Here is a 15,102-nt window from a genome sequence, read left to right as displayed (position 1 = left end):
GCAGTGATATGATGTTACTCTCAGGCAAAGTTCTTAAGCACACGGACAAGTGCCCTGGACAGAAAGCGATACCCATTTGGAGCCAGCACAGGGTCACCGAGAACAAGTCAGGTTCAGTTCATTTCTGTCTTCTCTCTGCCAAGATTCCCGGCCTGGCAGATTACAGAAATACAGGGGACACAATCTATACGGTATAGTAAAAAGCATGAACACAAAAGGCTAATTCAAGCCGGGTGTGGTGGCCCACGCTTGCCATCCCAGCACTAGGGAGGCTGAGAAAGGAGGATCGCAGGTTTGAGGCCAGCCTCAGCTACTTAGTGAGGCCCTCCACAACTTGGTGAGACCCTGTTTCCGAATAAAATATATATGGGAGTGTAGCCCAGAGGTAGAATCCCCCTGGGTTTTAGCTCCAGTAACAGAGACACACAGATACACAGACACACGCAGGCTAACTCAATCCTTGGGCAATGGTGGCTTGCTTTCTTCGTTTTTTTTCTTCTATCTTTCTTTCTTTCTTTCTTTCTTTTTTTTTTAGTACTGGGGATAGATCCCAGGGGTATTCTACCTCTCAACTAGACCCCAGCCCTATTTTTTTTTTTTTTTGGTGGTACTGGGGGTGGAACCCAGAGGCTTTCTACCTCTGGACTACACTCCCAGCCCCATTTTATATTTTCTTTGGAAACAGGGTCTCACTAAGTTGCCGAGAGCCTCACTAAGTAGCCGAGGCTGGCTTCGAACCCGCGCGATCCTCCTGTCTCTGCCTCCCGAGCGCGGGGATGACAAGCGTGCGCCACCACGCCCAGCCAGCCCTATTTTATTTTTTATTTGGAAACAGGGTCTCGCTAAGTTGCAGAGGCTGGTCTTGAGCCTGGGCTCCTCCTGTTTCAGCCTCCCAAGTACTGGGATTGGTGTACAGGTACCACCATGCACCACCATGTCCAGGACCACCATGTCCACCCACAAGCCATCTTAAGGTTCGTCCTTGTCAGGGCCACAAGCAGAGGCTCCAGAGGCCCACTGGGCAGCCAGGGGAGGAGGTGGAAGGTAGAATGCCCTGTGTTCCATCCCCAGCAATGCAAAAGAAGAAAGAGAGAAGAAAGGAAGGAAGGAAGGAAGGAAGGAAGGAAGGAAGGAAGGAAGGAAGGAAGGAAGGAAGGAAATCGGGCTGGGGGTGTAGTCCAAAGGTAGAATGCCCCTGGGTTACAGCCCCAGTACCAAAAATAAATAAATAAATAAATAGAGCTGGGGTTACGACCAGCTTCTACCTCTAGCTTAGAGTTAGAATGCCCCTGGGTTCAATCCCCAGCACCACAAAAAAATTAAATTAAAGAAATCTCAAAGGAAGGAACTACAGAACTAACAGGGTAGGTGAGAGACATATTTAATACAACATAAGAAAAAGATGTTTAGAGTGGGGCGTGGGGGGGGGCACACACTTGTCATCCCAGTGCTCGGGAGGCTGAGACAGGAGGATCGCAGTTCGAGGACGGCCTCAGCTATTTAGTGAGGCCCTCCGCAACTTAATGAGACCCTGTTTCCAAATAGACTTAAAAAAAAAAATAGGGCTGGCAGTGTAGCCCAAAGGTAGACTGCCCCTGGGTCCAATCAGCAACACACACACACACACACACAATTACAGAGTACGAAAAGAAATCTGTCTAACTGGGTGGAGTGCGTGTACCAAACTGGCCAAATGACCCCAAAGGAACAGCGACTAGCACTTAGCCTTTGCGGTCACTGCTCCAGTGTTCTTCCCAGGCTAGAGACAAAAGCAACGGGTTGAAAGTGAGAGTAAATGCTCCAAGGAACTGAAGGTGCCCCCCCCCCAGAACTGCCATCTGCTGCTAACAATAGTCCTTTACGGGCAGCTGGAGGGAGCGGCTATGAGGGGGCCACGCCTGGGAACAACCCAGCTCGCAACCTCGGGGCTGGCCCTGAACATGGCGGGGCCTCAGTTTCCAAACTGAACTCAGATTCACCCTTGCCGTACAGGGCCAAGAACAGCGCTATCTGGAGTGAGCCTGGAAACCGCGCAGCTCTGTGCACAGGCCAGTAAGTACGACAAGGACTAGCGAGTAGAATGTGTTGTTCTGTTTTATGGTGCTGGGGAAGGAACCCAGGGCCTTGGGCGTGCCAGGCAAGCAAGTGTTCTACCACTGACCTCTAACCTAGCCCAACAGAATGTTTTTCCCATGGTACTAGGGATTGAACTCAGGGGCATCCAGTTCAGAGCTACGCTCCCAGGCCTGTTTTTATTTTTACATTTTTTTTTAAAAACAAGGTCTCACTAAGTCGCTGAGGGCCTCGCTAGGTCGTTGAACCTGGCTTTGAACCTGGGCCCTCCTGTCTCAGCCTCCCACAGCCTGGGATTACCGGCGTGCACCCCCGCGCCTCGCTAGCCCCGGACAATCGGACGTAAAAGATTTCAAAGGCTTTGGGGTGCAGCAAATCCAGACCCAAATCTTGCAGGTATCAAAGCTGAGGGAATCAAATTACACTCCTGCAATCAGAATGCAGAGACATTTCAAGTCATTTCCTGACAAATTCCTCACCTTGTCCTGGCTGATCAGGCCTTCAAAATAGAGGTGAAAGGTAAAAGAACCAGCCACAGAAAATTGGTGCTTAATTGGTCCTTCAAATAAAAACTGACTGGCCCAAGGAGTAGCAATCCTTTTAAAAAAAGAGACAGAGAGATAAGCAGCCAGGCGTGGTGGCGCACGCTGGTCATCCCAGCATTTGGGAGGCTGAGACCGGAGGATCGCGGTTCGCGGACAGCCTCGGCTACTTAGTGAGGCCCTCGGCAACTCAGTGAGACCCGGTATCAAAATAAACAATAAAAAATCCGGTTGGGGGTGTAGCTCGAAGGTTGAATACCCCTGGGTTCCATCTCCAGAGACCCACGAGAGAGAGAGAGAGAGAGAAAGAGAGAGAGAGAGAGAGAGAGAGAGAGAGAGAGGGGCAGCCAGGTGTGGTGGCCCACGCCTGTCAACCCAATACTTGGGAGGCCGAGACAGGAGGATCACAGATTCATAGTCAGCCTCAGCTACTTAGTGAGGCCCTGTTTCCAAATAATAAAATAAGAAGGGCTGAGGATGTAGCTCAGAGGGAGAATGCCCCTGGGTTCAATCCTCACTACCAAAGAAAAAATAAGTAAAATTAAAAAAAAAAAACTATCCAAAAAGTATATACACCAGGCCAAGGCATGGTGGCCCACTCCTGTCATCCCAGCACTCGGGAGGCTGAGACGATCGCAGTTCAAGGACAACCTCAGCTACTTAGTGAGGCCCTCAGCAACTCCTTGAGACCCTGTTTCAAAATAAAGAATAAAAAGTAGAGCTGAGGGTGTAGCTCGGAGGTAGAATGACCCTGGGTTTCATCCCAAGTACTGCAAAGAAAAGGAAAAGAAAAAGTATCTAGACAAGCGTGAAACTAGGCTTTGGTACTGACTGGCCGGCCGAATGCAAATTGGCCACTAAAAGGCTTGTCTCTACATTTTGAGCCAGGCTGAAATATCCTAAGGCGGCTGGCTTGACAAAGCATTGAAAAGAAGCCGGGAGGGAGGCTGGGCCGGGGAAGAGGAGAATTTTCTCTTTTTTTGCCTTAGGGTCTATGCAGAGGGGACTTGCATCATGCTGATTTGACCAGAACTAAAAGAAAAAAGAATTCGCTAGACAAGAAAAAAAAACAAAGCCCTCTTCCAGTGACTGCTCCCTCACAAGGATTCCCGAGTATCCGAGGCTCAAGGATTCCCGAGTATCCGAGGCTCAGATCGGATAGGATCACAGCTGTGATGCACCCCGGGAGGCCCCCAGACTTCCTGGGTCCCAGTTCCCTGAGGCCCAAAGAGCCAACCTGTTCCATAGTCCCTGTAGAACCTCAGAAACCGGCCTCACACCCACTAGAGCTGGATTTTGTCTTCCCTCTCTCCAGCGAGAGCCCGCAACACGCCCTGTGTCGCAGCACAGAGAAATAGCACCAGAAAGAAGACGGACACCCAGAGGCAAGAGCGGGGTGCCCCAGTGACAGAGGAAGCACCCCCCTACACACACACACACACACACACGCACGCACGCACACACTCTGACCTGGATGAAGACTCTGCCTGCCTGCATCTGGCCCTAACAAATGTGGTCCTTTTCCTAGTTCTCCCAGCTGGCTGGGATTTTTAGGGAGTGGCTTTTAAAAAGAAACGTGTGCTAAATCCCTGCGCTTGGGAGGCTGAGACAGGAGGATCGCACGGGTTCGAAGCCAGCCTCAGCTACTTAGTGAGGCCCTCAGCAACTCAGTGAGACCCTGTTTCCAAATAAAAGATTAGAAAAAAAAAAAAGGTCTGGGAGTATAGCCCAGAGGTAGAAAGCCTCTGGGTTCCACCCCCAGTGCCACCACTAAAAGAAATGTGTGCTACTTAATACCAAAGCCGGGGCTGGCGGCCAGAGGTCATCTCGCTCTCTCCGGGCAGCTTCCCCAGGAGCCACGGGAGCCGGGCAGCGCCTCCAGCCCCCGATGGCACGCTTCATGACCCCGAACCTCCGCGCCCAGAGTCTGCACGCTGCGAGCGAATGCGTCTTCTGCACCGTGCACGCTCTTTCTGCATAGATGCCTGCATTAGCCGGGATCAATACGGCCCATAACAGTTAATCCATGACAACCCAGGCCGGGCGCGCCGACCACACCGACAAAGGAGGGCCGCCCAGAGACGCGGCCTCCCGCGCACACATGCCCAGAGAAAGACACCGAGCGAGCGACACGGCCACCGAAAACCAAAGGGGGAGGGAGGCACACAAAAGCAGCTTGTAAAAAGCGCACAGCAGCCATCAGGGGCTTTTCCCACGGCGCGGAGGGGAGGAGGCTGCAACTGTCAAAAGGGCCTCAGAGCGGAGTGTCGCCCCTGGGCTCCTGAGCCAGGCGCAGGGCTGCCACACCTGCAATGCAGGGCTTGCTGTCCGGCCCTCCGCGCTCGGCTGCACTTGGGCGCCTACCACCGTGCCCGGCCGTAAGGTTATTGGAGCCGAACAACATTTCCCCGTGGCAGGGAGAGAAGGGGGAAAGGGGCGAAGGCAGCGGGGGCTGGAGGAAGGGGCGGCCGCCAGGGCCCCCGTCTCACCTTTGATCTGAGCTTCGTATTCGGCGATGATCTCTTTGTCTTTTTTGAACTTAGTTTGAGATGACATCTTCCGACGTGGCCGGAGGGGCTGACAGGCTGATGGGTGGCGCTCTCCTTGTGCTCAGCCCCGGCAGCCAAGGGGCGCTGGCCGATCTCGCAGGCTCGGGGAGGGCGGGGAGGAGGGGAGCCGGTCGCTTTTATTTACTTGGCCGGGGAGCAGGAGTAAAAAAAAAAAAAAAAAAAAAAAAAAAAATTAAAAATCCTCGTCTTCTGGAAAGATGACTGCTCTTTACCCGCAGGGAAAAAAAAATGGTTCTGGTCAGCTCTTCTTGTGGGAGGAGAATTGCCCTAGCAGAACGGAAACCTGCTCCAAATTTCCAAGGTTTTTCTTCTCCTTCCCCCTCCTCCAAAAAAAAAAAAAATACTAATAATAATCCGAAGCACGCGCGTGCACACGCACACTCGCCCGGACACGCTCACACACCGCTGCCGTGTGCGCACACTCGCTCGCACGCTCGCACACACTCACTCGCACACACTCACTCGCACACACACACTCATCCACGGGAGGCGCGGCGCCTCGGCGGTGCAGGGCAGGCTGGCGAGGGGCGGTCAGGTCGCCAAGGGGCCGGTCATCGCGCACCCCGCTCGGCGGTCGCCAGCTGCGGCCAAGCCCGGGCTGCGCAGCGCCCGCAGGCTGCAGCGCTCCCACCCGTCACCTCGCTCCGCCCCCCGGATCTCAGAACAACTGACACTTTGTCGCCTACCGGAGAGCAGCCCTCACTGCAGGCAAAGGGGGTGGGCCTTCACAAAAGAGAAGGGGGAAAAAAAAAAGAAAAATGGGGCCGTGAAGGAAGGCCCGAGCGGGCTCCTGCGAGCTCCGGCGAGGAGCTGTCGGTCGCTTTTTCCTGCCTTTTCTTTGCATGGCGCACTTGAATCCAATCTCTCCCCCCAAAACGGCGTGGATGGCAGTCGGCCACTCCGCCCGAGACTCGCGGAGGGCCCAGGTGGTGGAGGGAAGGGCACCAATATTAGCTGTACAGTTATTTTGTCTGCGTGGGAGAGGGGGAGGTACTGAGCGTTGAACCCAGGGCCACTCTACCTGAGCTCTAGCCCCAGCCCCATTATTGATTGATTGATTGATTCATGTATTCAGTGTGCGTGCATGTGTGTGTGTTAATGGGGATGGAACCCAGGGGCATTCTACCTCCAAGCTACAGCCCCAGTCTTTTTTATTAAATAAATTAATTTATCTATTTATATAGCTCTACCTCTGAGTTACACCCTAGTCCTAATTTATTTTCTTTCTTTTTTCTTTCTTCCTTCCTTTCTTTCCTTCTTTTTTTCTGCGGTACTGGGGATGGAACCCAGGGGCATTCTATCTCTGAGCTACCACCCCAACCCTATTTTTTATTCTTTCTGTGGAGACAGTGTCTCACTAAGTTGTGAGGGTCTTACCTAGGTAGCAAAGGCTTGCCGCACACCTGCGATCCTCCAGTTTCAGCCTCCCAAGTACTGGGATCTCGAGCCTGCGTGCTACAATGGCCGGCTAGCCCTAGGCTTTTTAAAAATGTTTTTATTTCGAAACTGGCTCTCAAGACAGGCGTGGTGGTGCATGCCTGAGATCCCAGTGCCTAAGAGGCTGAGACAGGAGGACTGTGGGTTTGAGGACAGCCTCAGCATGGTTAGTGAGGTTTTCAGCAACCTAGTGATTCCTTTTCTAAACAAAAATAAATAAATAAAAAGGAGCTGGAGTGTAGCTTAGTGGTAGAATGCTCCTGGGTTCAATCCCCAGTATGGAAAGAAAGAAAAGAAAAGAAAAGAAAAGAAAAGAAAAGAAAAGAAAAGAAAAGAAAAGAAAGCAGCTAAGAAGCTGGGCGTGGTGGCGCATGCTTGTTATCCCAGCATTCAGGAGGCTGAGACCGGAGGATCGCGGTTCGCGGACAGCCTCAGCTACTTAGGCCCTCCGCAACTTAGTGAGACCCGGTTTCAAAATAAAGAATAAAAAATAGGGCAGGGGGTGTAGCTCAGAGGTCAAATGCCCCTGCGTTCCATCCCCAGACCCGCAAAAAAAAAAAAAAGAATAGGTCTGGGGGTATAGCTCAGAGGTAGAATGCCCCCTGGTTCAATCCACAGTACCGAAAATAATAAAATAACAATAATAATTAATAATAACAATAAACTAGGACTGAGTGTAGCTCAGAGGTAGAACACCTCTGGGTTCAAGCCCCAGTAGAGGAAGGAAGGAAGGAAGGAAGGAAGGAAGGAAAGGAGGAGAGGGAGGAAGGAGAAAGGAAGGGCTAGTGTATCCATCCCCTCCAGAGGAAGTGGCAGCTCTAACCCGTGCCCCAGATGGGCAGGGACAGGGTGAGCTGGGGCAGGGCACTCCCGCAGGTGAGCAGCAGAGCCTTCCCAGGTATGAAGGCGGAGATCTGTTTGGAGCAGAGAGAAACCTAACTGGTGAATCAGGCAGCGTCTTATACGGCGCTGGGCCCGGGACAGGAGGTCGCAGAGGTCATAAACAAATGTCACAAACCACATCCTCTAGCCTCGGCCTTCCCGCATTTGTGTTACCTGGTAAAGATCTGCTCAGAGATCAGCACCTCCGCCTCAAGCCCAAGCTTCTCCAACAAAAATAATGAGGTGCCCCGTGGAACTGCGACCCCCTGGATTTTCCTTTCTGGCTCTGCTCTGGAGACCCTGAGCAGGTGACTTAACTGCTCTTGGCCGAACTCAGTAAATGAGGGATCTCTCCATCATAATGAAAAAAAATGGGGGAAGGGGTGCTGAGCCCTGAACTCCCAGTGCTATTTGGGGGGGGGGGCTCTGAAGATGGATCCCAGGGGCATTCAACCTCCAAGCTACACCCCCTCCCTATTTTTTATTCGTTATTTTAATACAGGGTCTCACTAAGTTGCAGAGGGCCTCACTAAGTAGCTGAGGCTGTCCGAGAACCGTGATCCTCCGGTCTCAGTCTCCCGAATGCTGAGATTACAAGCGTGCGCCACCACGCCTGGCTTCCAGCACTATTTTATTTATTTATTTATTTATTTATTTATTTATTTATTTATTTATTTTCTGGAACTGGGGATTGAATCCAGGGGCATTCTACCTCCAAGTTATGTCCCCAGCCTATTTTCTTCCTTTATTCTTTATGTGAAAACACAATCTCACTAAGTTACCCAGGGCTTCACTAAATAGCTGAGGCTGGCCATAAACCTGCGATCCTCCTGTCTCAGCCTTCCAATTACTGGTATTATATATGTGCGCCACCACGCCGCCTCTATCTTACTTTTTTTTTTTTTTTTTTGCGGTACTGGGGGTGGAACCTAGTGGCGTTCTACCTCCAAACCACACCCCCAGCCCTACTTTTTATTCTTCATTTTGAAACAAGGTCTCACTGAGTTGCAAAGAACCTCACTAAGTAGTAGCTGAGGCTGTCCGCGAGCCGTGATCTTTCTGTCTCAGCCTCCCAAATGTGGGGATTTACAAGCATGTGCCACTACGCCCGGCTCTATCTACACTACTTTTTATTTGGAAACAGGGTCTCACTTAGTGCTGAGAGCCTTGCTAAACTGCTGAGGCTGGTCTGGACCCTGTGACTTCCTGCCTCAGACCCCCAGGTACTGGGATATGACAGGGGTACACCACCACACCCAGTTCTTGAGGAAAATTTTAAGCCTGCAAACTTCTTATACAGCTCTGGGTCGGGGGAAAGGAAGTCACAAAGACTTCACAGAAATGTCACAAAAAAAGTCCTATGAGACCAAAGCAAAGTAGGATATAAACCTCTGTATGGAAAAGCTGGAAGGAGCTAGACTTGACATTCTGGCTTGGTCCCTCCCAGCTGTGTGAGGCCTTCTGGAGCTTTCACGCCTTTGCTGAGCCTCAAGTTTCCTAACCTGTCAGATGCTAGTGACTCCACCCATTGCACACGATCCAACATGCTCACAAAATTTTTATTTATTTATTTATTTTGGTATTGGAAATGGAACCCAGGAGCATTCAACGTCTGAGCTACATCCCCCAGCCCTATTTTTTATTTTATTTATTTATTTATTTATTTATTTATCTATTTATTTATTTATTTATTTATTGGTGGTACTGGGGTTCCTGGAAGCCCTTCTACCTCCGAGCTACACTCCCAGACCTATTTTATATTTTTTTATTTGGAAACATGGTCTTTTAAGCCAGCGAGGCTGGCTCCGAACCAGCATGATCCTCCTGTCTCCACCTCCCAAGGGCAGGGATTACAAGCGTGCGCCACCGCGCCCAGCTTTATTCTTTATTTTGAAACAGGGTCTCACTGAGTTGCAAAGGGCCTCACTAAGTAGCTGAGGCTGTCCTCGAACCGTGATCCTCCGGTCTCAGCCTCCCAAATGCTGGGATGACAAGTGTGCGCCACCGCGCCCGGCTACACTCACAGATTTAAAGTGCCCGGCCAACTGGATGTGGTGGCTAATTCCTGTGATCCCAGTACCTAGGAGTCTGGGACAGGAGGAGCACAGGTTTGAGGCCAACTTCAGCTACTTAGTGAGGCCCCCTGCAACTTAATGAGGCCCTGTTTCAAAATAAGGAATCAAAAAATACACCCCGATATGGTGGTGCACACTTGTAATCCCGGTATTTAGGAGGCTGAGACAGGAGATCACAGGTTCACCACCAGCCTCAGCTACTTAGTGAGGCTCTCAGCAACTTAGTGTGCCCCTGTTTCAAAGTAAAGAATAAAAAATAGGGCTGGGGGTATAGCTCAGGGATAGAATGCCCCTGGCTTCAACCCCTAGTACCAAAAAATAATAAGAATAATAAGAATCAAACCCAAAGCCAGGCGTGGAGGCGCACGCTTGTCATCCCCGCGCTTGGGAGGCTGAGACAGGAGGATCGCACGGGTTCGAAGCCAGCCTCGGGTACTTAGTGAGGCTCTCAGCAACTCAGTGAGACCCTGTTTCCAAATAAAATAGAAAATAGGTCTGGGAGTGTAGCCCGGAGGTAGAAAAGCCCCTGGGTTCTACCCCCAGTACCACACACACACACACAGAGACCAGTGAGTGTCCCATTCCAAGCAGGCCCCCTGGTCCACAGCCTGGTCTTGCCCTTCCAGCTCTAAACCACCCCCTTCTCCCCCCAGCCCCCCAGCTGCCCTTCCACACCCCCTCTGCAGGCCACTTGCTCCTGGTTTCTCCATGAGAACCAACAGCTAATCCTGATTACCCTTCATATGGTAGTAACAGAAACCAGATTCCTCCCCAAAACAAGAGTGGTAAGTGCCAGGGAAAGGGGGGCTCTACTATGTAACTTGATCCATGCCGCCCCCCAAGGACTGAAAGACCCCCTTGGCAGGGTATATTTCATTCCCTTGGGCTCATGTCCAGGATTTTTTTTTAAGATATTCCTGAATTATACTGAGTATTTATGGAGCCTTCTCTACCTAACAGTGGTAATCCATTTATTGTAATCAATCCCAGTACTTGCAAAGCTGAGACAAGAGGATTGAAGGTTCAAGGCCGGCCTCAGCAATTTAGCCAGACCCTATTTCAAAATAAAAAATAAAAAAAGGCTGGGGTGCAGCTTGGATGCAGAATGCTCCTGGGTTCAATTTTCAGTATCAAAAAATAGATAGAGCCGGACGCGGTGGGCACGCTTGTCATCCCCGCGCTGGGGAGGTGGAGACAGGAGGATCGCGCTGGTTCGGAGCCAGCAGCCGCGCTGGCTTAAGAGACCCTGTTTCCACACAAGGTTAAAAAATAGGTCTGGGAGTGTAGCCCGGAGGTCAAAGGGCTTCCAGGAACCCCAGTACCACCAAAAAAAAAAAAAAAAAGAGGCAGGCGCGGTGGCGCATGCTTGTAATCCCAGCATTTGGGAGGCTGAGACAGGAGGATCGCAGTTCGAGGACAGCCTCAGCTATTTAGTGAGGCCCTTTGCAACTCAGTGAGACCCTGTTTCAAAATAAAAAATAGGGCAGGGGGTGGAGCTCAGAGGTAGAATGCCCCTGGGTTCCACCCCCAGTACTGCAAAAATATAAAATAAATTAGGCTTGGAAATGTAGCTTGGAGGTAGAATGTCCCTGGATCCAATCCCCAGTAACACACACACACACACACACACACACACACACACACACACACACAATATAAGCATAAGGAAAACGCGTCACAAATGGCCAATGGTGAGGCTCGAATTACAGTTATAGCTGAACAACACCCAACTCACTGAACTGGTTTCTTTTCCTGGTTGGAAAAAAAAGAAAGAAAGAAAAGGAAAAGGCTCCACTCGAAGGAAGAATGGCCAGAATAGATTTCGATTTAAGTCAATTCAATTTTTCTGGTCAAATAAGGTCACTCCCCCAATCTACCTGTGAGGCGACTAATTTTCTGCCATTTTTCCATGTTTCTACAACGAATGCATCCTGGGCCGGCTCAGCGAACGATGTGGTCTTTAATCTCGTGTCTGAAAACTGAAAGCCACGCAAGAACTCACGCGAGAACTCAGCGAGTTAGTGGCCGCCTTTGCTACGATGAAGAGCGACGGTGACGACCAGTTTTGTGAGTTTCAGATCTGTAGAGCCCTTTCATATCGTGTGCGTGAGAGAGAGGTGCCAGGGACTGAACCCGGGGGCATCCCACCTCTGGGCGACACCCCCGACCGCTAGGTCGCCGAGCACCTCGCTACTTGCCAAGGCTGGCCTCCAGTCTGCAACCCTCCTATCTCAGCCTCCCAAGTACTGGGATGGCAGGTGTGCGTCACCACGCCTGGCTCTTTCTTAGCATCTGTCTTATTTGATCTTTACAGTGACCCTGGCAAGGCAAGGAGGACATCTGTTTGTTGTACTAGGGATTGGCTGGCTTTTATTTTTATTTTGAAACAAGGTCTCTCTAGGTTGATGGGAGTCTACTTGCTGAGGCTGTCCTTGAACCTGTGACCCTCCTGTACTGGGATTATGGGTGTGTGACACCACACTCAGCTTCCCCCAACCTTACTTATTTTTGTATGGTACTGGGGATTGAATCCAGGGGTATTCTACCTCTGAACTGTACCCTCAGCCTTATTTTTATTTTTTTTCTTTTTTAGTTTTGAGTTGCAGACAGCTGGCTTCAAACCTTTGATCCTCCTGTCCCGGCCTCCCGAGTACTGGCATCACAAGCATCAGTCATGAGCCACCAGACCTGGCTCTCCCCAACTTTAAACTAGGATGAGTATATCTCCTGGACAACTGGGTTCCAAGAAACAGTTAGTGATAAAATCTATCTATCAGCCGGGCGTGGTGGCGCACGCTTGTAATCCCAGCATTCGGGAGGCTGAGACCGGAGGATCGCGGTTCGCGGCCAGCCTCAGCTACTTAGTGAGGCCCGCCACAACTTAGTGAGACCCTGTTTCAAAATAAAGAATAAAAAATAGGGCAGGGGGTGTAGCTTGGAGGTCAAATGCCCCTGGGTTCCATCCCCAGACCCACAAAAAATAAAAATAAATAAATAAATAAAATCTATCTATCGTGTGTGTGTGTGTGTGTGTGTGTGTGTGTGTGTGTGTGTTTGTGGTACTGGGGATGGAATCCAGGGGCATTCTACCTCTGAGCTACACCCCCAGCCCTATCTTTATTCTTTATTTTGAAACAGGTCTCACTACGTTGCTGAGAGCCTCACTAAGTAGCTGAGGCTGGCCTCAAACCACGATCCTCCTGTCTCAGTCACCCAAGTACTGGGATTCCAAGCATGAACCACCACACTGGCTTATTTTTTGTTTAAAAACAGGGTTAAAATAGGTTGCTGAGAGTCTAACTAAATTGCTGAGGCTGGCCTTGAACCTGTGGTCCTCCAGTCTCACTCTTCCAAGTACTGGGATTACTGTTAAGCAGGCTGTTTTTAAGGCCTGTTTTACTGATAAGAAATGAGTGGATTAGTGGAAGTTTTGAAGGGAGAATTGTTTTATAAACTCAACTATAAGGTTGGCTTTATCACTGTGTCATGAAACTCAGATGCCAAAAAAGCCTGGCAAACTTAACTGTATAGTAATTTTTTTTCAAAGTACTGCCTGACAAACACCATCATGAACAAAGTCAAAGAAAAATGGCAGGCCAGGGCTGAGGGCACAGCGCGGAGCTAGAATGCCCCTGGGTTCCATCCCCAGTACCGCAAAATAGTAATAATAATAATAATAATAATAATTATTATTATTATTATTATTATTATAAATTAATTTAAAAATAAAGAATAAAAAATAGCCAGGCATGGTGATGCATGTTTGTAATCCCAGAATTTGGGAGACTGAGACAGAAGGATCATGATTCACAGACAGCCTCGGTTACTTAGGCCCTCCGCAACTTAGTGAGATCCTGTTTCAAAATAAAGAATAAAAAATAGGGCAAGGGGTGTAGCTTGGAGGTCGAATGCCCCTGGGTTCCATTCCCAGACCTGGAAAAAAAAAAAAAAGAAATAGGGCTGGAGGTATAGCATAAAGGTAGAATGCCCCTGGGTTCAATCACCAGCACCACACACACACAAAAAGTAAATAAATAGGCCAAGCATACTGGCGCACGCTTGTAATCCCAGTACTTGGGACACTAAGGCAGGAGGATCACAGGTTCGAAACCAGCCTCAGCTACTGAGTGAGGCTCTCAGCAACTTAGTGAGACCCTGTTTCCAAATAAAATAGAAAATAGGTCTGGGGGTATAGTCTGGAGGTAGAAAGCCCCTGGGTTCCATCCCTAGTACCATAATAATATAAAATAAAATAAAATAGGACCAGGAGTGTAGCTAAGATAGAAAATGCCCCTGGGTTCAATCCCTGGTACAACAAAAAATAATAAATATAATAAATGTTTCCAGACCCTCCACACCATATCCCCAATAAACTGGCACGTCTAAGAGAATTTTCTGCACCAGTGGAAACGTTGACATTTTCTGCACTGTCCAATACAACTGTCACTAGCACATGTGACCATTGTGCCCTTGGGCTATAGCATGCGCGACTACAAAGGTGAGTTTTTTGCGGGGAGGAAAAATACCAGGAATTGGATCTTGGGCATTCTATATCCAAGCCCCACCCCCAGCTCATTTTATGTTTTTGTTTTGAAACAGGGTACTGCTCAGTTGCTCAGAGTCTCACTAAGTTGCTAAGGCTGGCCTCAGAGCTGCAATCCTCCTGTCTCAGCCTCCCAAATACTGAGATGGCAGGCATGGGCCACCAGGGTTGGGGAAGAACTGAATTAATTTATTTATTTATTTAATTTATTTATTTACGGTACTGAGAATAGAACCCAGGGGCATTCTCCCTCTGTGCTACACTCCCAGTCCTATTTTTTATCCTTTATTTTGAAACAGGGTCTCACTGAGTTGCAAAGGGCCTCACTAAGTAGTATCTGAGGCTGTTCTCAAACCGCCATCCTCCTGTCTCAGCCTCCCGAATGCTGGGATTATAAACTAAGCGTGCGCTACCAGGCCCGGCTAGAACTAAATTTTTAATTTGCTTTCATTGTAAGGGTGTGAATAGCCACATGTGGCTAGGAGTTAGCATCCTAGACAGAACCCTCTCGGCTATATGCTCGAAGAAGTAAGGGACCAGATCTGTGACTGTTTCTGCAAGGCCTGGCATATAGTAGGTGCTCAGGAAACATATCTATAATGAAGGAACACAGATAGGAACAAATGAAATTGCTTTGGCCTTCTCCTTGGCCCTGCTCCGCAGGCTCAGCGCAGGCCCTGAGGCCTCCCAAACCCCATCCTGGGAGTTGGTGAACAGCACTCTTGACCTCGGGCATTTGGCAGAAACACCAGGTGCTGTGAGCAAAGTTGATTACTCCATCCAGCACCCTCCATCGGGAGGCCAGCGCCCCTGTGAGGAGGTGGGCTGGTAATGAGCTTTACCAGGACTCGCTAAATAAATACCACAGCTGTTTCCTATACACTCATCCGGGCTCTCCGGAATGTAGGAGTGGCTCAGCCTATAAATGCAAGTGCGTGGCTTTATTTCTCTATTTTTTTTTTTCTTCTTCTTCTCCTACG

At 49.7% G+C, this 15,102-nt stretch overlaps 2 protein-coding genes across 4 annotated transcripts in view; one reads left to right on the top strand and one right to left on the bottom strand.

Annotated features, from left to right (window-relative positions):
• The window catches only part of SRGAP3 (SLIT-ROBO Rho GTPase activating protein 3), a gene marked incomplete at both ends in the record, with an annotated part of 161,964 nt that extends 156,793 nt beyond the window's left edge, over positions 1–5,171 (bottom strand). For all 3 annotated transcript variants that reach the window (XM_080718015.1, XM_080718016.1, XM_080718017.1), the window contains one exon: positions 5,105–5,171. In XM_080718015.1, coding sequence (XP_080574141.1) covers positions 5,105–5,171 — 67 coding nt within the window. The remainder of the gene's footprint in view (positions 1–5,104) is intronic.
• The window catches only part of LOC308278394 (CCA tRNA nucleotidyltransferase 1, mitochondrial-like), a gene marked incomplete at both ends in the record, with an annotated part of 995,237 nt that overhangs the window by 169,203 nt on the left and 810,932 nt on the right, over positions 1–15,102 (top strand).

This window comes from Muscardinus avellanarius (assembly GCF_963383645.1).
Source record: "Muscardinus avellanarius genome assembly, chromosome: 22".
Taxonomy (NCBI): domain Eukaryota; kingdom Metazoa; phylum Chordata; class Mammalia; order Rodentia; family Gliridae; genus Muscardinus; species Muscardinus avellanarius.
Note: the sequence above shows the minus strand (reverse complement) of the source record. Positions and strands in the feature narration are given on the sequence as shown.